Source organism: Haplochromis burtoni, unplaced genomic scaffold (assembly GCF_018398535.1).
Source record: "Haplochromis burtoni strain Fernald_Lab_line unplaced genomic scaffold, NCSU_Asbu1 Contig_83, whole genome shotgun sequence".
In the NCBI taxonomy this organism is placed as follows: Eukaryota; Metazoa; Chordata; class Actinopteri; order Cichliformes; family Cichlidae; genus Haplochromis; species Haplochromis burtoni.
In genome coordinates this window covers 1,993,164-2,012,921 of record NW_024582444.1, presented here as the reverse complement: position 1 = coordinate 2,012,921, position 19,758 = coordinate 1,993,164, and the positions used below count along the sequence as shown (strand labels likewise).

General features: G+C 41.1%; 3 protein-coding genes and 2 non-coding genes across 5 annotated transcripts in view; all 5 read right to left on the bottom strand.

Moving 5' to 3' along the window:
• The window catches only part of bicdl2l (bicaudal-D-related protein 2-like), a 6,811-nt gene extending 1,754 nt beyond the window's left edge, over nt 1-5,057 (bottom strand). Inside the window, exons 1-6 of the mRNA XM_005926287.3 lie at nt 4,946-5,057; nt 4,266-4,801; nt 3,553-3,672; nt 3,303-3,461; nt 2,245-2,327; nt 1,991-2,111 (exon numbers count right to left, since the gene is read on the bottom strand). Of these exons, the coding sequence (XP_005926349.1) occupies nt 1,991-2,111; nt 2,245-2,327; nt 3,303-3,461; nt 3,553-3,672; nt 4,266-4,801; nt 4,946-5,042 (1,116 nt within the window). The 5' untranslated portion in view covers nt 5,043-5,057. The remainder of the gene's footprint in view (nt 1-1,990; nt 2,112-2,244; nt 2,328-3,302; nt 3,462-3,552; nt 3,673-4,265; nt 4,802-4,945) is intronic.
• Nucleotides 5,058-8,415: 3,358 nt separating this feature from the next.
• Nucleotides 8,416-13,268, bottom strand: sumf2 (sulfatase modifying factor 2). Its single transcript, XM_005926288.3, has 9 exons — nt 13,047-13,268; nt 12,811-12,958; nt 12,616-12,730; nt 12,334-12,378; nt 11,704-11,854; nt 11,387-11,442; nt 10,329-10,413; nt 9,999-10,140; nt 8,416-9,901 (listed from the first exon to the last, which is right to left on the bottom strand). The coding sequence occupies exons 1-9, from the start codon at nt 13,126-13,128 to the stop codon at nt 9,799-9,801; spliced, it is 927 nt and encodes a 308-aa protein (XP_005926350.1). The 5' UTR covers nt 13,129-13,268; the 3' UTR covers nt 8,416-9,798.
• A 973-nt stretch (nt 13,269-14,241) lies between these two features.
• Nucleotides 14,242-19,688, bottom strand: cct6a (chaperonin containing TCP1, subunit 6A (zeta 1)). The gene is made up of 13 exons (XM_005926289.3): nt 19,446-19,688; nt 18,776-18,839; nt 18,021-18,155; nt 17,733-17,906; nt 17,411-17,514; nt 17,054-17,324; nt 16,581-16,663; nt 16,230-16,326; nt 15,971-16,118; nt 15,192-15,325; nt 14,945-15,047; nt 14,707-14,779; nt 14,242-14,631 (listed from the first exon to the last, which is right to left on the bottom strand). The coding sequence occupies exons 1-13, from the start codon at nt 19,580-19,582 to the stop codon at nt 14,559-14,561; spliced, it is 1,596 nt and encodes a 531-aa protein (XP_005926351.2). The 5' UTR covers nt 19,583-19,688; the 3' UTR covers nt 14,242-14,558.
• On the bottom strand, nt 15,432-15,566 carry LOC121814790. Its single transcript, XR_006054570.1, has one exon. It is a non-coding gene; the product is annotated as a small nucleolar RNA SNORA22 (small nucleolar RNA).
• LOC121814789 lies at nt 16,745-16,880 on the bottom strand. The gene has a single exon (XR_006054569.1). It is a non-coding gene; the product is annotated as a small nucleolar RNA SNORA22 (small nucleolar RNA).
• Nucleotides 19,689-19,758: the final 70 nt, after the last annotated feature.

The following is a 19,758-nucleotide window of genomic DNA, read 5'->3' as shown; positions in this document are numbered from 1 at the left end:
ATATATATAAAGATGTGATTTGAGGACCATTTGAATATTTCGGGGGGGTTTTAAGGGTGGCTGCATAAGCAGAGACCACCCTCACTAACTTCTGATGCAAACCCAGTCATTTTGTTGCATAAGCAGGCCAGAACTATGACAGAAACACCTCAGAGCTTCAAGGTCGACTCCAAGTAGGATTTCAGGTGTAACAAGTTAAGTCACGAGTCACTTGAGGGACAACATTCAGCAGAAATGTCTTCTACTGTGATGCGTAAGTTCAACAAGACAGGTCTATAATCACTCGTCTGCCTGCTTTCCTGGGTTTTTGGCTACAAGTCTACGCTTTACAATATTTCCTCTTTCCCACACTGTAAAACTCAATGCTGACATCATCGCTCTAGTCCAATCATTTATCTTTCTCCGAGCTGCTCGTGTCATTCTATCATTCAAACTTTATTTCATTTTTTTTAAAACACAGATACCACTATACTTATGAGGGGTCATCAAAGTCTAATCACCAAACATCATGTTGAGTTCTTCCCAATAATCTCTCCTTAAACAGCGAATGTGCAAAATTTGTGTGTAAAAATATTTTTTGGACACTTCTCTTACAGCATTTTTTTTTATTTTTGTCATAAACTTAAATTTTCCAATTGTTTTTCCCACAGGGATGAAACAGATCTGACCAATCAGACCATTGGATTTGGCTACGAGTGCACCTCAAAACGCGCACCAATAAGGAATATAGATTATATAGAGTATTTTACCTCAGACACACAGCTAGACAGCTCCAAGTAAATGAGCTCCCTGAAATTATTTGATCCCAACTCTGCCAACAAAGCTCAAACTGCCACACTGACATCCTGAAATATGTACGAAAGCAGCCGCGATCCAATTTCAGCACCACAGCTCTTCCTTTTCTTGTTTAGAAACATCAAGACCAGCTCCACATTGCCTGATGTTGACCTCTGTTTTTTCAAAGTGCATCTTTTGAGGACGAATTTTTCACAAAATCGCAACGTGTTCGGTGTGTGTGTTGTTGTTTTTAAACAGCTCGTTCAGTGCATAAAGGCTTTAAGGGATGACAGTATTTTTATACCAGCGTTGATTCCACGTTCATCTTTATCTTGTAAAAAGGTTGTAACATTAAAAACATTTACTGTATGGTCCTTAGGATTAACCCAAAATAAACAGTGGAGTCCCACTGTGTGACTTAGCAGACTGCATAAAGACATACAGATAAAAGGATCACTAAAACTACACAAATAAAAGCCAACAATTAAGAAATTCTAGGAAAATGGCGCTAACGAAGGTCTAAACACAAAGAAATCTAAGATATAATGAATGGGTAGGCTTTTGATATTTTACAGAAAGCCAGAAACACACTTAAATGAGATTCACATCCTATCTTGAGATGCATCGGAGTGAGATGAACACTGACAGTGACAGTAAGGTTTTGATGTTTTGTTTCAATTACTCACAGATGTGTGATGCATTAAAACCACACTTTTTCTTCTAAACTGTGCAAACATAAGTCTTCCATCTTTCATGCAGTTTACGTGAAATGACTTGAGGTTTCAGGTACACCTGAAACAGATGCTGCTGCTCTCAACATTAAAGAGCATGCCGTGTAGTTTCAGTTTAACGCTGCAGCAGTCAGGTGCTCGGAAGATGAAGATGTGGGCCATAAGCCAAAGTGCCAGAACAGCCGCTGGCATTAACGCCTGCACGTGATGGCGTGCTGAATTCAATACAAGAGAGTTTTAATTGCAGTCTGGTGTGTGTTTTTATTGGCTGAACACGAAACCAGGTTGTGAAAGTATGTGTGCGTGCGTGTGTCCTACTTTCCCCCACTCCTTTGAGTGTCTTATGTTTACACCTTCCCACCAGCTCTCTTTTCCTCAGTAAAGCCCAGTGTGCTCAGATTATAGATCTCGGTTGAGTGTTTGCCCAGAGAAGCACACCCTTGTGTTGTCTCTGTTAAACATTAAACTCATCTCAGGTTTACCTTCCAGGCCTCGAGCTCCAGCGACAGTTCCAGACGTTTCTGTGCAGCTTCCAGCAGGTGGTTGTTCAGCGTCATCATCTCCGTCTTACTCCGCAGCAGCTCGGCCTCCATCGCCTTTTTCCTGCACAGAGGAACAGAAAGAATGACACACTCCACAAAAATAGATGCAGTACAGTCAGCTTCCCTCTTTTTTCCCCCCTCTTACATTTCGATTATTTTGCTCTTTAGAGGAGTGTGACTGTGTATGTGCTCACTTTTCTATGGCCTCATCTCTGTCCCGCAGCGCCTGCTGGAGAATTGCACTGTCTTCTGCCACCTTTCCTCCAGGTTTGGACTCCTGGATGGACAAACAGGCAAACATGGCAGCGTTATCTTTCTTTCCATTACCTAACATTTTCCACATTTAATCTCACTAACTTTAGTCTCTCTTATCAGCTGAAATCTGGCCTCTACCTTAGTTCCACACCTAGAAAGTTTCTGTAAACATCTCACAAAGCAAACTCCAGAAAGACTTGCTGATGGTGTTACTTGTAAACTTGTTCGACTGCATACCTGAGCTTAGCACATGGGTGGAGGAATTAATGATGTTTTTTTCTGAGGCAAACAATGACGATGTTTCATCAGGAGGAGACAGAGATGCCCTCAGCGTGAGCGTTAGTATCTGTGTACAAGCCTCGGGGCTAATGCTTAGAGGATTTTTGTGGTGTTAGCCAGAGTCAAAGAAAAATTACTCGTGTTAGGATGTTTGTTTTATTTACTGTGGCCCATTTTCTTAAGTATAATACACAATTTTGCCTTTACTCTATAATTTCCTGTTTACTGACTCCCCAAAAGGCCCATTGTTAGCCAAAAACTAACAAAAGCACTACAAAAATGTATTAATGCTTCTTTTGAAGTCACGTTAATACCAGGAGTGCCCAGTGGTCTAAAGACTATATAATCACTAATGTTTAAGGTTATACAATGGAGCAAATAAATATTTGATATCTTGCTGAATTTTTTAGTTTGCTCACGTGCAAAGAAATGAGCAATCACTAATTTTTATAGTAATTACATTTTAATGGTGAAAGACAGAGAAGCATCCCAAAAAACACACATTACATAAACGTTATAAATTGATTTGACTAACGAATTCAGCGAGGGATCAACTAATAATTTTGCTCACTGAAACTAAAATTTCCATTTCAATCATTTGTCACCTTTGACCTTCTGCTAGCATTAAAACACTCGTCTGAGTAACGTGTCCACTGAAACCAGCTCAAACAAAGACGTCAGAGAAATAGAAGTGCTGACGAGCTTTATTTACTCTGACCTGTTTGGTGTGGCTGATTGCCAGTTTGCGGGCCACGTTCTGCAGCTGGCCCAGAGCGGCGTCCAGGCGGTTTTCCCCATTGGACGGCTCGATCTGGCTGGACTCTGGCTCTGTCAGCGGGTGCAGCAGCCTCAGAATAGACAAAACTTCCTCTGTGACCTGGAATAAAGATCAACGGAAAGGAATTTTTTTTTAAACCTCCAGAACTCTGCGGATGTATACCACAGTACTGTGTTGTGGTAAACTGTACCCGATCTTTGTGTTGACTCCAGCCCTCTCCTTCTCTGTTTTCCTGCAGTTTGTCCACCTGGGCCTTCAGCTTGATACTTCGTCTGCGGGACAGCTCCACTTCTCGCCGTACTTCTTTAAGCTACAAACACCATAATTTAATATCCCATCAGAAAATGTTTAGTTTCTCTTGCTGTGAAAGTAAATCAAAGCCTGCACTCAAAAGCTCCTACTTCATGACATTTTTTACACAATCTGAACAAAAACTGCTAATCTACAATCTCGAGTGAAACAACAGATAAAAAATCCAGTCATACTAGTTGAGAGGTCATCCAACACTAAACTGTTTGATGACGTTCACGTCTTCACACATGAATGCAATCCTGGAAGTGTGCGTACACACAGATATCAGAGATATAGGACTAATAAGTGCTGTTAACATGTGTCCAAAATCATTCATTGTCACTGGAAACTGAGGTTTACTGCACTCTGACAGCAGAGCATCAAACGTGTTTTTATTCTACTTCATTATGTTTGCATGGCAGGACTCTGTGCGCTTTGTGTGTTTGTACCCTTTGATACACTGCTAAGCAACAGTTCAATCAGCCTCCTCCCTGTTTTACAGGTTTCATGTTTGACAATCCTCTTCAAACAGATCTCAGTTCAAGCGCTGGTGCTTTAAAATATTTGTGGTTTTTACACACGTGAATATTAAAAAGACTATCTTGGCGTTACCGTGTCTGAGTAGTGTCCCAGTGTTCTACGTCTTCTGAGCGGCTTGCCACTGTTTAGCAGGTCTGGTAGGGTCCCGTCTAGGTAGTTCCTCTGGAAAGAGTTTGTGTTTTCATTGGATCCTGACCCTTCAGAGTCCCTTGCTTCCTCTGAGGCCACCTCACCCACGCTGTCTTTCTCGTCAGACTGTGAGGTGCTTTCGTCGTCACCCAGCTCATCTTCGCTGATATCGTTCAAATTCAATTCGTTAATGAGGCATGTGTTTTTACCAGCCAGCAGACTGGCAGTGTTTCCTTTAGAGTAATCTTTCTCTGTCTCGTCTACAGACTCTTCTGGATCGTCTGTCTTTGTTGTGGCATTTGGTTCAGGTTCTCTTGGCAAAACCATTGCTCGGTAATAAGTATATTTGTTCCTGAGCGAGCCCAGCTGTCTGTCCTCCAACCTGTTCAGAGAGGAGTAGAGTTGCTCGCTGGTGGTGACTCGAGGTCTCAGCTTCTCATTGAGGACTGAAAAAGGCTGACTGAAATCCATGGCCGGCTCTGTGGAAGTCACAGGCAGAAGTGGGCTCAGTTAAACCATCTGCAGACAGCGCCAGGTAAAAACAAACTCAGGAAAGCAAGAGGAAGTCCATAAAACAAAGTGGAGTGAGGATGACAAATAGAATGTCATTAAACTTGTTTTACCTGAACTGTGTGCGTCTTCACTGGGGCATGATATGACACGATGTGATGTCAGCGGAGGCTGTGGCTTCAAGTGGCCCGTCTGAGCTTTCTTCCTCATTTTTCTGCCGCTACAAAAACATGACGTGCAAACATACCACAGCAGCAGGGAGACAAATGGGAGGAGGGCTTCTGATACAATCTAGTTATTCAAACCTGACGCATGAAACTGTATTTAAACTCTTCCTTTATCAAGAAAGTCACACATACATAGAACATAGCTACTAGGAGTAGGCCAGTAAACAGAGGTGAAAATAAATTACACAACAGCATCAGCGGAAGTGAATGTTTGTGAAAAATCACACTTCAGATAAGTCCCTGATTTATTTTTGGTACTGAAAGACTTTGGGGAAAACACCAGTTAGAGTCATTCCTGATATCTGAGGTCAAACGGATTCTGTGACAAACCTCCCACATGCCTGTGCAAAGATGAATCAGTAAGTGACTGAAGGAAAAAAATGATCATCATCAGTTATGTGCATTTAAAAAAAGCTGTTTCCATTACAGTTCACATGGTTATGCGATTCACCAAGATGCAGCAAGGAAGTGGTTCTTGATTGTGTTTTTCCCACTAAGCCAAGGCTGTTTTGAGCAAGAAGTAGGTCGCCTCTAAATTAAATATTCAGCCAGATAGGCCCACTTTTTTTTAAAATAAATTCTCTTAAATATGGAATCAGACATCTCTATTTCACTGTTTTGAGGTGCTTCTGCTTTTTTACCCATCAGTGCCACAATTAATCTTGTAATTTGCCTTAATTACCTTTTTTCTTTTTTTGCAGTATACAACTACTTTATTGTGGCTAATCAAAGTCAGTAGAATGACAGACTGAGGCACATACCTATCTGAACAAATGTTAGAAATTGTTTAACTTTATTTATGGCTCAGAGTTTTAATCAGATATATGTGACACAGAAAGTTTTCACAGGACTGCATTCAGTCACGCTAGAAACTAAATACACCCTATTATATACAATCCTGTAGAACGATGTGGAGGAATTTTGGCTCACTTTTTTACTAATGTTGTTTCAGTTCATTGAGGTTTGTGGGCATTTCATTATGCACAGCATTTCAATCATGTGCTTCAACATTTCCTCCTTTCTTTTTCAGTCATTCTGGTGTAGATTTGTTGCTGTGTTTGGGATCAATGTCCTATTGCATGACCATACAACCTAGCTTGAGCTGTTGGATGGACGGCTTCACATTTGAATCTTTGGTATATAGAGGACTAGGCCTGTGGCTGCAAAACAAGCCCAAACCATCACCCCTCCTCCACTGTGCTTGACAGCTTTTACTAGATGTTTCTGCTAATGTGCTGCGTTTGTCCATTACGTCACATATCTCCAGTTTCACCTTGTCTGTTCAAAGGACATTTTTCCTTTTGTTCATATGCAACAATGCAAACCTAAGCTGTGTTCCCATCTTCTATTTGGTTGGAAACCCTTCCAAACAGGCCATGTATGCTCAGTATTTTTCTTATTGTACTGTCTTGGACTTAACATTTAACATGCTAACTGAGGCCTGTAGAGTCTGAGATGAGAGCACTTTGCTTTTGCGTATCATCTCGGAGTATTGCATTGTCTGACCTTGTGGTCAATTTGCTAGGAAATCTACTCCTAAGAAGATTGTAGCATTAAGCTAACACACACCTACTTAGTTAATCGAGTAAATCTGATAAGCAGCACCTGGCTGCTACTTATCCACTTGCTTCCTGTAGAAGCTGTAAGGCCATCTGCATATACTCCCGTCTATGAGCCTGTTGCAGCTAGCTATTGGTTATCTTAGCTTAGCATTTTTGATCTCCAGATCAAAAGCACCTCAGCACATTTAAAGCTTTCTAATTAACTCTTTATGTGGCTTAATTCTCACAAACAGAAACAAAAAGAGTAAAGAATTAAGAACAGATTATTATTATTCAATAATAATAATAATAATAATAATAAAGTTTAATTATGAAGTTGCCTTTCAAGACACAAGATAAAATGAACAAACAGTGGGTTCACAGTGAAAATGCACATTTGAGCAGATGGGTTTTGAGTTGAGATTTAAACTGGGGGTAAAGAGTTCCACAGCCTGGGAGCAGAGCAGCTAAAAGCTCTGCTTCCCATGGTGCTGAGGCGGAAAGAGGGCACAGCGAGCTGGATAGAAGAAGAAGATTGAAGTGAGTGGGCAGAAGAGATAGTGCTTAACAGGTCAGACAGGTAAGGAGGTGCAAGGTTATGAATGGCCTTGAAGGTGAGCAGAAGAAGTTTGAATATTATCCGGAATTTTACTGGGAGCCTGTGAAGTTCCTGAAGAAAAGGGGTGATGTGTTGGTAGGAGGGGGTTCTGGTGATAACGCGAGCAGCAGAGTCCTGAACCAGTTGAAGCTTATGGAGGGATTTATGGGGGAGACCATGCAAATGAGAATTGCAGTAGTCAATACGGGATGTAACGAGACTGTGGACAAGAATGGACGCAAACTGGGTGGAAAGAGAAGGACGTAATCTGTTTATGTTGGGCAGATGGCAATAGGCAGAACGGGTGAGATTATAGATGTGAGATTTATAGGAAAGTGAACTGTCTAGGATGACACCAAGGCTCTTAACCTGAGGAGAAGGGAAAACTGTGGAGTTATCAATAGTGAGTGAGAAATGGTTCAACTTCAAAAGGTTGGATTTGGTGCCAATAAGGAGGATTTCAGTTTTATCCTCATTGAGCTTTAGAAAATTAGAGCTATTTACTAAGTTTTGAATGCTTTCTGCTGTTTGTAACTGATGTAACAAGTTTTGTCACCACGTTTATTAATGAAGTCCTCCTGAGCCCTGATACATATGTCAGATTTAGATTTTTCAATTCTATTTTTTTAATATTATGTATTTGAAATAATCCCATGACTTTGCGTTCTGATATCAAAGCAAAAATATTCAATAAAACTTCACCATGCTCCAGAAATATTTGTGCACAATTGCTTCACATTATAACGCATTCCAAGAAGCTGCATCGTCAGACAATACCTGTGGAGGTGGTCTGTGACAATGTGAGGCTATTCATATGCATTCATTTGCAGGGCGGTCCCTGTTGTATTTCCAGTGAAACAATTTTAAAATGTCAGCAGTGTTGCGCGTTTAATTTTTGTCTTGTGTAATTATGTTCCAATCAGAAAGAAAGTCAGTAAGCAAAGAAACACATTTAACTCTGTTCTGTATTTTGGAGTTATTCTCACTGTTTTGGTAAGGTTCAATAAAGGCGGTGGAGCCTTGTGGAGCACAAATACCAGACTGTACAGCACCTTTTGTTTTTCCTCAACTGAATGAATCAAGGACCTCCCAGGTCTTTGGTATTAATACAGACATTTAGCCTGTTCTTAACCAGGAAGATTTAAAAAAAAAAAAAAAAAAAACCTTTCTGCAAAGTCATTCAGAATTTGGTAACAAGACATCCTAACATCTGCCTCTAACTTTGCTCTCCTCCTCAAGAAATGCAGCTTAAAACAACCTCTGCACAAGCTGTTTGATAACAGTTTGTCAATTTTATATCATTAGATTATTAGAATAACCAGGACTCAAACTGATTCTTTGGTCAGGGCTAAGACACTTCATCACAAAGTCAGAGGTCTTGGCTTTATACTGTTACTGTATTTAACCAAAGTGGAGTTTTTCAAAACATTTCTGGTCTGTTTAGCAGAATGAGCCCAATCAGTCAGACCCTCACTATGGGAAAGTAAACAGAAAGCCAAGGACAGGATTAGAGAAGCCTAGACTGAACAAACGGACCAATTTACTACCCAGTCACATAGAAACGCTCAACAAAAGACACATCCCACCACATGGAAGGAAGACTACCAATGCTGGCAAAGAGTGCCCCACTTGTTCATTTCACTGGATATGTTCAGAGGCATGTAAGCAAGTCTCTTTAGTTAAGCCTGCACTATGCAGCAGAAAACGGCTCCAGGATGGGCAGCCATGTGCTGTGACCAGTGAGGAGAAAGAGAAAAGAGGGGCACAGAGGGAGCACAAACAGCAGTGCTCCGTGGGGATTATATAGTACAATGAGGTCTTTTGAGAATAAATGTGGGATAAATTCAGGAATTCACAGGGATCCACTGAAGAGAAGCTAACGGGGGAGAAACATGATCTCGCAGTACTCACACTGCAAGGTTGCAAAACGAGGAATTTCAACAGTCCACCCTAGAAAGAAGGAAGTAGTTTTGAGAGAGCTGAAGAATTTTAGATTGATGTTGGAAGTGTCCAGAATTGACAAGATTAGAAATGTGTACATCAGAGCTCAGGTTGAGTGTCTTGGGAGCCAAAGGTTTGAGAGGCAAGGATAACAAGCTTGGACATTTACAGAAGAGGAATAGTGGATATATTGGACAAAGAATGTTGAAGATGGAGGTGCCAGGCAGGAAGAAAAGAGGAAGACCAGACGGGAGATTCATAGATTTAGAGAGATGTGAGGGATAGGGTGAGATGGAGGCAGATTTATCTCCTGTGGCGACCTCTAAAGGCGAAGTAGCAAATGCATGGTGTAATCATTTAGCATCTGGCATGATGTTACTGTTACAGGTAAACAGAAAGTTCTTGGAAAATAGTAATAAATTATTTTTTTCATCATTTTAAAAAGTATTTTTTATTAAATGTTTCATAATGGTAGATTTCCTTTATTCTTTATGAAATTCTCCACAGGAGAAATATAGTTAGCTTCACGTTTAATGTGAATTTCTTCCTCATTTTTATTTAGTCCTTTGCTTCCATCTTGTTGTAAACTTTAAAGTCATCACATTTATTATTAAAGGCTGTTCACTGCTGGCTCAAATCCACACTGCTGTCCTCTGAGGCTATAGTTCTGCTTTTTCTTTTTTCTTCCTGCCCTTCTGTCCATCACTGGCAGCACATCTGAATCCAAGGTTGTCAGAAGCAGAGTCGGGAGTGTTGCCCATCCTGCAGGATGCACAGTTGTAAGCATTACTCAAGATTAAATCGGTGGGTCTGAACATACGTTATCTTTTGTTTTGGTTTTTTTACCTCAGAAACTCACCTGGTTGTGATTCGAGCCTTGTGATTAGCTGAACCGTCCAATGTGTCGATCCAGGAGGCACCGCGCAGCACGTACATCGGCCTCGCTGCTGAAAAGCGTGTGGATGTCCACTCCCATGTATTTCCCATCATGTCATACAGTCCTGGAGGAAGATTTGTCATTATGTGTTAATGTTCACAACACAAAATGTGAGAAGAAAAATGAAATGTTTCCAAAAGCTCAAAACACAAATGTAAAGTCTTAATGCACAGTTAATATTCCTCTTAAACATCTTAGCTACCAATCAGCTCTTTCATCATGCCGATAAGATGTTTGTTAAAACAAGATTACCATAGCTATTCTGGGGAGGGTACGCTGTAACAGGAGAGATGCCGTGGTATCCATCCTCTGCAGTGTCTCCATCTGGGAAAGATCCCTAAAATACACGAAAGCTAGAATTACCACAATACCATATTACACTTTAAATCCATGTTTGTCCAGACTCACAATACAGTAAGTGAAGAATTACATGAGTCTTAGTCACAGATGGGCAGTAAAGCGTAATCTGATTACTTTTTTCAAGTAATGAGTAAAGGGATTACTATTGCAAAAAAGTAATTAGATTACTGCTACTTACCCGTAAGCAGGCTACATTACTGCGTTACTAAACCATTATTTTGTTTGTGAGTGTCTTATGACAATGACGTACGAGCGTGCGACGTCCGTGGCAGCAACAGACATGTGTCGATCAACAACAGATAACGTGGACTGCGGCTGAGTACTGAGTACGACCATGTGGCGTCCACAGTACACTCTGCGTGGGAAGAAAACGTCTTTCTACAGCAAAAACTTTAACTTTAAATCTGAGCAAGCACCTGGCAAGCTGCCACAGGAATGTTGAATTCACAGAGAAGCCCCCGGATCCTATACAGCTTTATAACGTATTTATAACATATTCAAGTTGTGTATCATGTTTTTTAAAGTAACTTAAGTAATAAAGTAACCAACTACTTTTGAAAAGAAGTAATCAGTAAAGTTAACGGGATTACTTTCTTGGAGAAGTAATCAGTAATTAGTAACTAATTACTATTTTCAAGAAGCTTGACCAACACTGGTCTTGTCTTAGCAACAAAGATTAATCTCCCCAACTCTGGATCCATACAAATTTAAAATATAGTCGCATGTTTTGTTCCTCAGTAACAAAACATGCGAGTGTAAAACATTGTTTTACATAAACACAGAGGGTTTTTTCTGTATTCATAGATATACAATATATATTTACTTAATAACAAAGACAAAAACACAATGTCAGTGGCTAAAGAAGCATTAGTGAAAACCTAATCAGAGCCTCCCATGAGAACAATACTAATGACCTAATGATGACCTAACCATGACTGCAACATGCTGACCTGCCACAGGTTGGTTCTGTTGGCCTGGAACTTGTTTCCCCATGGGTAGGTCCGACCTGCAGCATAACAGCCAGGAAAGAGATTAGATGAACAATAAAATTATATTTCAGTTTTGTGAAAAAGTCCATTATTCAAACTAGTTTCCTGATTTTTCACAAAGACTTGACTGAATCTGAAACACAAAAGCAGTTTTGGGTTCCTCTGTCAAGACAATAACAAAGGAGCTGCTGAGCAGAAACATCACTGTGTGTGACTTAAATGTTGTCAGCTGGAAGTGAAAGTCAAAAACTCGACTATAATAGCAGTAAACATTATACCTTGCAGCCCCCCACGTGCAGCCCACTCCCACTCCTCCTCCGTGGGCAGTCTCTTGCTTTTCCAGCTGCAGAAGGCCTGGGCGTCATTCCAGCTCACCTGAACCACTGGAAAGTCCAGACGATCTCGAATCCCCGAACCAGGCCCTGAAGGCTGAACAGTAGAGGGTCAACGTGCGTGGCAAAAAAGTAGGCAACAATAATTCTACCAACCACTCGTTACAAAAAATGTGTAAAGAAAAACACCTCTGAATACTGAAACTGAGACTACAATTTGGTCGGACTCAACAAAGCAAAAGTTAGACAACAGAAGACTGGAAAAATGCGGTTTGGTTTGATAAGTGTCGATTTACGATAAAGCACATTTGGGATGTGGACGCAACAGAAGAGTTGCATTGTGGATGTGCAGCTGATGATCTGCAGCAGTTGTGTGATGCTGTCCTGTCAACATGGACCGAAGTATCTAGGAATGTTTCCAGCACCTTCTTGTATCTGTGCCACAAAGAATTCAGCAGTGCTTGAGTAATAGGGGTCTGACTCAGTACTCGCATGGCTTACCTAATAAAATGTAATAAGTGAGTGTAAACAAAAACTGTCAAAAACATAGGAACAAACTCACAATGTGCAACTCACCTGTCTCCAAAACACACGCTCTATAGGCAGCCACCACGGAGCAGACTGATGGAAAAGATGAGGAAATGTTGTTTACAACAGTAAGAAGCTCTACATTATATATTTTATTTATTGTGGAGAATCTCTTTAAATGCTGAGATGCCTACAAATTGTTTCATTAATTATTATGAACAACACTAACGTTAGACATATAAAAACAGCAAATCTTCATATCTGAGATGTATGCTTAAAATTGTGAAATAAGGTCATTAATCTAGCTTTCAGAGAAAAATAACTCGGCACCTCAATTCTCTGAGTGACTTTGCTCTTCAGCTCTTCTGACACGAAGTCCTGAAACACGAAACTCCAGCCAAACGTCTCGGCTTCAGTTTTGTACTTCTGGGCTCTCACAAAGTCTCTGTGGCAAATAAATGAACAAGTCACCGACTTCAGTGCATTAGTTCTGCCTTAATTCATTTCAATGTAGATCTTATTTACCTGAAATCGGCGTTTGTGACGGGGTGTCTGTCTATTTCAAAAGGCTGAAGCTCGACCTCCTTGGTGGGAGACTCTCCGTCTCTCCCATCGGGTGCACTGGTTCCCATTGACATCTTTCCTCCCGGGATGTTCACCATTTCCTCCGCGGCTGCCAGGAACAAACATGCCTCGATGGGTATTTATTTAAGTGTTAATGTTTTTGTTAAATTCAGAAATGAAAGAAAGAGTCCTCTTACCGGCCCCTGTCAGTAAAAACACAGCAAACATCCAGAATACCATCGTCTTTGCTAAAACTGGTTTGAAACCACGTCTAAACATAAATATACACGTTAAACATTTAACCACGTTCAAATGGAGAACTTCTCAAAGTTCAATTTCATTTTTTAGTCGTTTCTATCGGACAGATTTCACCGTTGCACCTCAAAATTGGTTCCGTCCGGTTTTTCAAATTCACGCGATACTTCCTCTTTCTCAAAGCTTTGTAGTTTAATAATATTGAGAATAATATTAATATTGTTAATAATAATAATAATAATAATAATAATAACAATAACAATAATAATAACAATAATAACAGGAAGAGTATTACATTGGAAAATATTTCGAGTAAGACGTAAACACCAATGCTCTGCGCTGGTGTAATATAAATCGTACTCAACCCTATCTGACTGATTCAGCTTCTCAATTACAGTTACAGGTTATGTTTTACTCCCATGCAGCACATCTGTGTAACCCTTTCTCAATTCTCAAGTACATCTGCTCTCTGGTGTTAATAGGCTATTTCAGCCCAACACCCCAAGTACACATTACACCACTTTTAATGCGCTGCACTGTCCACTTGACTTCTGTTATACTGAACCACTAACATATCTGATATTTGCTATTTTTTTTATGTGAATTTGAGAACTGCTGCTTTATTAAGCATATTTACTTTTTAATTAAAATGTCTTAATTATATAGACTTTTTTTAACGTTACAAGAACTCAGGGATCTCCCAATGTTTGTGAGCAATGACGTTTTACTCATTGGGGTCTTTTGCTGGGATGCATTTATTGTGAAGCCTTCATTTTGATGTCAAAAGGCAGGTGAATACAGAAAGTTCAGAAGTGTTTGCGTTTTGATTTGGTGTGTCGTGAAAACTCTTTAGAAACTAGAGCTTATTTACAACAGTAGAAAAGTGCAAGAGGAAGCACACAAAGGACACATGCAGAGGATCAGTGTGACAGGAAGGATGCTAAGGGGAGAGATAAGAGGAGATGGAGACTGATGACCTGCTTAATTTCTTATGCTCCGGTCCAACACTGGTTGTGCATTACAGATCACATTTTTCCTGATGAGCTTCCAAAGCATTCATGGACTCAGAGCAGAAAAAACACAGATGTTAACTTTTATATGTTTGACTGATTAATTCTTCAACGACAAAGAACCACATTTTTACGGAGCCAGGAAAACCTTTAATGGGTAGAAACAAAACTGAGGCAGAGGTCAGTGCTTTTAACAAAATCTCATAAATAAACCAATCATTTTAGAGGGAGGCGATGACAAATCCATGGAAAACAAAAAGAACCTCATGACTAGCATGACAATGATGTCTGACAGGCGCTGCGATGGATGCCGTGGATGTTTACAGCGGGCTGTCCATCAGACTGGGGGTGCTTCAGAGTGCCTACAGCGGGAACACGTTGACTGAACCTTTAGGTAAACAACTATCCCTGTGAGTATAACAGCTGCAGCTTCTTTAGGTGACTTTAACCTTTGAGAGAAGACATTCCAGCTCGCATGATCTCATCCACCAACAAGATGTTGCTTGCGATCACCGTGCTGTGAACAGAGACCCGTGTTAGTGACCCATGTGGGCGATACATCGGGGTAATTTAAAACATTCCTTCGTCTCACCATGAGTGAAGAAGCTGTTTCTTGACACTGTAATTATCCCATACGCCTGCTTCTCCTGCCACCATTGGTTCTCCTGCACAGCAAAAGGTTAAAATAAAAAAATAAAAAAGGTTTAAATTCTGCCAAATTGTTACTGTTTAATAACTTCACATAGCTAAATACAACAATTATAGAGTTTTACTCTAAACTTTAAAACGCAATCACTTCAGGATTGACTGATCGCTGCGGTGGTTCTCACCTGTGCTGAGGTCTACTCCAACTAGCTGGCCAGACTCTTTGTACTCTGTCTGCAGCTTCAGCAGGGTCTCCTGTGGGTCGTAGCCAGAGTTCTGGGCCAGAACCTAAGAACAGAAAGATGGCATTTTAAAAACATCAGTAAATTTTGATACAGGATGAACTATAAGAAGGTGACAAATAACGGTGCAGCAAGAAACAAACCAGGTTTTGGTTAATAAAAATGACAGAGAAAATGAATTATTCTTTACCTTAGGGATGACTAGGAGAGCATCTGCAAATGCCTGGACTCCCAGCTGGGCTCTGCCTTTCACATTGGGCTTGTGTTTTACCAGAGCGTCTGCCACAGCAACCTCAAAGGCACCTGCACCGGAGACTACACTACCTGAAGACATAGAAAAATAAAGATATTTAGGAAAGCAAACAAATGTGTCATATAAATTAACCCACTCGGGGAGGGAACAGCTCTAATATTTAAAACAATTAGTGGAGTTTGTTCTGATCAGCTGAATACATGTAGGAGAGACTAAACTCTCCTAATGCAGAGGATAAGATCAGAGTCATTGTAGCACAGACAGTGAGACCAGGGAGAGCCACACTAGCATCCCTGGGTGTTCGCTGTGCAAATGAGACCTGTTCTGTTTTCCTTAAGGACAAATTAACCACCTTCAATTTCAGCTTGTTATCAACATAAAGAGAAAATGGATATTTTGATCTACAGTTTGTCCACACAATATTTGGAAAAAGCCTTAAAGGACTTCAGAGTGTTGTTTCATGAATGAATTTCTGCTTAAAGAATTCTAAAAACACTGATTTGTCTGCACACAGACATTAAAAAAAAAGTGTTAATCTGTTTAAAAAGGTAGCATTTTACAAGCCATACTAATGGTCAAGCAGAGCATCCAGTAGGATTAATTCAGACAGAACAAAACTGCAGAAATTCATCATCAACAAAAGTTTATGTTAATAATTTTTTAGTAAAAGGATTTTAAAAAGTAAAATAAGCATAGAGGAAATGTTCAGCTCTTACCATCTTCAATAGCGTTCTTTACTGCCCGCAGACCGTCCCTTACGGCATCTTTGATCTGTGTGAGGGTGTGTTTGTTGGGTCCCTTCACCAGCAGGGTAACTGAGCGAGGGTTTCCACACTTCTCGATGAACGTGTACTTCTCCTCTCCCTGCAAGCAAGGTTGAAGCATTAATATCATTTTAATTTTAAAAAGTTTAAATTTCACAGTTTTGTGGACTGAAAGGTAAAAAATAGACCCCCCCAAAAAAAAAAGTCTCACCAGTGTGTGTTCATAAACCAGGCCAGCATGTCCCAAGCATTCAGGTGTGAGGTCATCAACTGAGTTCATGGCGATGCCACCGCAAGCGAGGGTGAGCCTGTCACAGGAACGACACACTGAGTGTAATTCAGCTTCTTAATATATGACTGACTGACACCGGCTGGTAGTGTAAAGCACCTGTACGGGTGTGTCTGTGCCAATTTCAAAACATAAAGCATGAGCTCATCTCAGCATGTTAAATCAAACAATTCAAAAATCTTCTATGAACTTTTATCTAAGTAATGTAATGTTTTGCTCATCTCAACTATAAAACACCACCAACATTTATAACACTGAAAATATTTTTCTCACCTCTCCATGTTCCTCCTCTTTGCCCTCCGCAACCCAACAATGCCCTCTTTGGCTAGGGCGTCCAGGGAGAATGGGTCAATACCCTAAACACACACACAAAATAAGAAGACATGCTTGAGACTGCAGTTTACACTAAATAGTTCGGTAAATCTAAGCGATGTAAAGATTATCCTGATCCGCTGAATACATGTAGGGGAGGAAGAGACTCTCCTAATGCAGAGGTACAGATCAGAGTTACTGTAGCACAGACACAAAAACCAGGGGGAGCCATGATAGCATCCTTGGGTGTTCGCTGTGCATGCAGCCAGATTGGCTGGGCCAGTCTCAAAAGGCTTAGTGTTCATATGAAAACACAAAGTCAAATTACGAGCCTGTATCTTTAGTAGTACAAGCCAGACTGAACTGAGTTTGACAATTCTTTTTTTTAAACTTTAGCCTTTGAACTATGTTAACCTCCGCATTTTCTAGCATACCTTCTGGTTAATGACGACAAAGCCCTTGTCCCCATTGGGACACACTTTGTTTTTCAAGGCGATAATCTTCTGCACGCGGTCCTCGATGAACTTCCTTTCTGCAGCCACGAGCTTCTCCCTCTCATCAGCGCTCTTGTAGAAGAAGCCAGAGTTGACCTCGGTCTTCTCGTACTCCAAAGAGACGTTGCAGGTCAGTATGTAAGCATCCTCCACCCTCTTCTTCATGTCTGGGTGCCGGGCGCCGTGGTCCAACACCAGACCTCTGATCAGCCTAAGAAATAACAGATCAGCATTTAGAATTCACAGTTAAGCACAGTCTTGTCTTATCCCCCTCTCCACCTCTGTATTTACACTTACTGTGTATCACAGTCGGTCTTGTGCTTCATCTCCATGATTTCCACCATATACAAGTCAGTGGGTTCATTGGGTTTAGCGATGGCGAGCACAGCATCTACTACAGCCTGCAAACAGACAAGGTGATCACAAGCTAAATGAGCAACAGCTAAGATTAGAGAATAGAGAAGTGCACTCACAACAAGCTACAGACTGCCATAAAGGTTCAAGAATAAGTAAGCCCTTAGGTCTGTGGCAACTTTGAAATGTCAAAGTAAACTAACTAATTGGCTATAAGGTAAAAACATCTAACATCTGCTTTGTGCTCGATTCCCTCATGTCACACCTCAGTGAGCAGGTCTGCCAGCTCTGCGTGGACCTTGGTTCTGAGGGAGGTGCGTGCGACGTTAATGAGGGTCTCTCTATCCATTTCCCGAGTCACCTTTACTTCCTCAAGAACAGCCAAAGATTTCTCTTTTGCTGCCTCAAAGCCCTCGGCAATGATTCTTGGATGAAGACCCTGCAACAAGCCATTAAAATGGAGTTGTGGTTTAAAAAAAAGATACCTCAACAATTCATTCACTAGAGAGACTGACATGCCAAATACAAACACACACTGTGAACTATCTTGTACCTCTGAAATGTAAAGGTCAGCCTGCTTCAGTAGTTCACCAATGATGAGGACGTTGGAGGTGGTACCATCTCCTGTGATGTCATCCTGTGCAGTGGCAACCTTGGCAATCAGCGATGCTGTAGGGTGCTGAATTTGCTGAAAGGGAAACAGGTTGGGAAAAATTTTATGAAAATCCTCATTCATGGGTAATTCATGGCAGCAGTGCTAAACCTACTGATCCATTATTAATTATTATGAATCCTCAGTTGCATTACAAGGTACTAAGTTTGCTTTGAAGTGCTAAAAAAGGTATTTCCAGTTGCTCCCTTGTTTCCCAAAGGGACAGACAAATCTACAAGTTGAATAGGCACAGATTTTACACCGGATACCCTCCCATTAATCTGTACTTGGGATGGCATTAGGAGGATAGCAGGTTGTGTGGCCCGGTCAGCTGGTAAAGACTTCTGCGTTCAATATATTTTTTAGAATTTAGGTACGTTGTAATGGTTAACGAATTATTGTCAAATTATTAATGTGCACTGTGACAAATGTGGAAAAAGTGCCATCAACTTCAAACCCTAAAGCACATCTATCCAGATATTTAAAGCTCAGTCAGATAACATGCTGCTGTTAAACTCATTGTTTGTGAGAACAAAGGCTTAAGAGACATATACAAACATTTAGGGTGTGGTCACTTTCTGTGAAATAGGCAATACAGTACTAATATGACATCACTGACAGAAGATCCTCATTTTACAGCTCATCGTGTCCCTTACCATCTCGTGTAGCAGGACGTTGCCATCTTTGGTCAACTTTATGTCTCCTGCACCAGACACCAGCCTGCAGATCCACAGAGACAGAAGAGGGTTAATATTGGTTACCCTACCTACTAGCGGCTTATATTATGATAATGCAAACTTTCACCCTATTATTGTTTGCCTGCTGAAGAACTCGCAGATTATGGCTGTTAGCTTTTATTTATCCATTTCCTCACATCATCTACAAATCCCCAAACAAATCTCTACCTGTAACTGAGTTATTCAGTCGCTCATCAGTATCTTTAGTTAGCGTTAAGGCTAAACTTGTGGACACGTTATACTTAGTACTACGACTTTAACGTAAACTGGCATGATCTGCTAACCGACTGAAGCTAGCATGCTAACGTTAGCTTTATGGCTGTCAGAGCGGATCATGACGATGACTGGGCAGGGCAACGAGTGCCGGGAAAATCCGCTAACCGTTTAGCGATGGCAGGCCTCAATTTATTTTAAGTGTGTTTTGGACAGGTACTCTGTAATAAAGAGTGGATGGTTTCTACTTTTCAGGCACAAAGACTTTGGTGGCGACATACCGCTATCGGCTGCAATGCTAAACCGGTGAATTGCTGCTAACGTTAGCGAGTTAGCATATCACGCGTGCTGCACAAAGAGCTCCGGCGGCACTCACATTTTCATGGTCCCCTTCGGTCCCAGGTTGCTTCTCAGCACATCCTGCAGCCCCCGGGCGGCACTAATGTTAACAGCCAGGGCGGCCTGAGCTCTGGCCACCTCTGCTTTGGGGTTTAGAGCTTTTACGGCAGCCATAGCGCAGCACAACCAGCGAAGTACAAGTAAAAAGTATCGCCGGTAGGGAGTCCACGCTACTCGGGTTCGGAAGCTCTCGAAAGGGGAGTCGCTTTCCAGAAGGCTCCAACACGTGTTCTCGTGCTGCATTTAGGGGACACGCCGACGCTGGGACATTCCGCATTTACAGCTATTAC

Coding starts and splice junctions, on each gene's coding strand:
- cct6a (XM_005926289.3), bottom strand. CDS start 19,582: ATGGCTGCCGTAAAAGCTCTAAACCCCAAAGCAGAGGTGGCCAGAGCT. Junction 16,664..17,053: donor TTGTCGTCATTAACCAGAAG/GTATGCTAGAAA, acceptor GTGTGTGTTTAG/GGTATTGACCCATTCTCCCT. Junction 16,327..16,580: donor AAGAGGAGGAACATGGAGAG/GTGAGAAAAATA, acceptor TTCCTGTGACAG/GCTCACCCTCGCTTGCGGTG.
- sumf2 (XM_005926288.3), bottom strand. CDS start 13,128: ATGTTTAGACGTGGTTTCAAACCAGTTTTAGCAAAGACGATGGTATTC. Junction 12,731..12,810: donor GTCACAAACGCCGATTTCAG/GTAAATAAGATC, acceptor TATTTGCCACAG/AGACTTTGTGAGAGCCCAGA. Junction 10,414..11,386: donor ACAGAACCAACCTGTGGCAG/GTCAGCATGTTG, acceptor CGTGTATTTTAG/GGATCTTTCCCAGATGGAGA.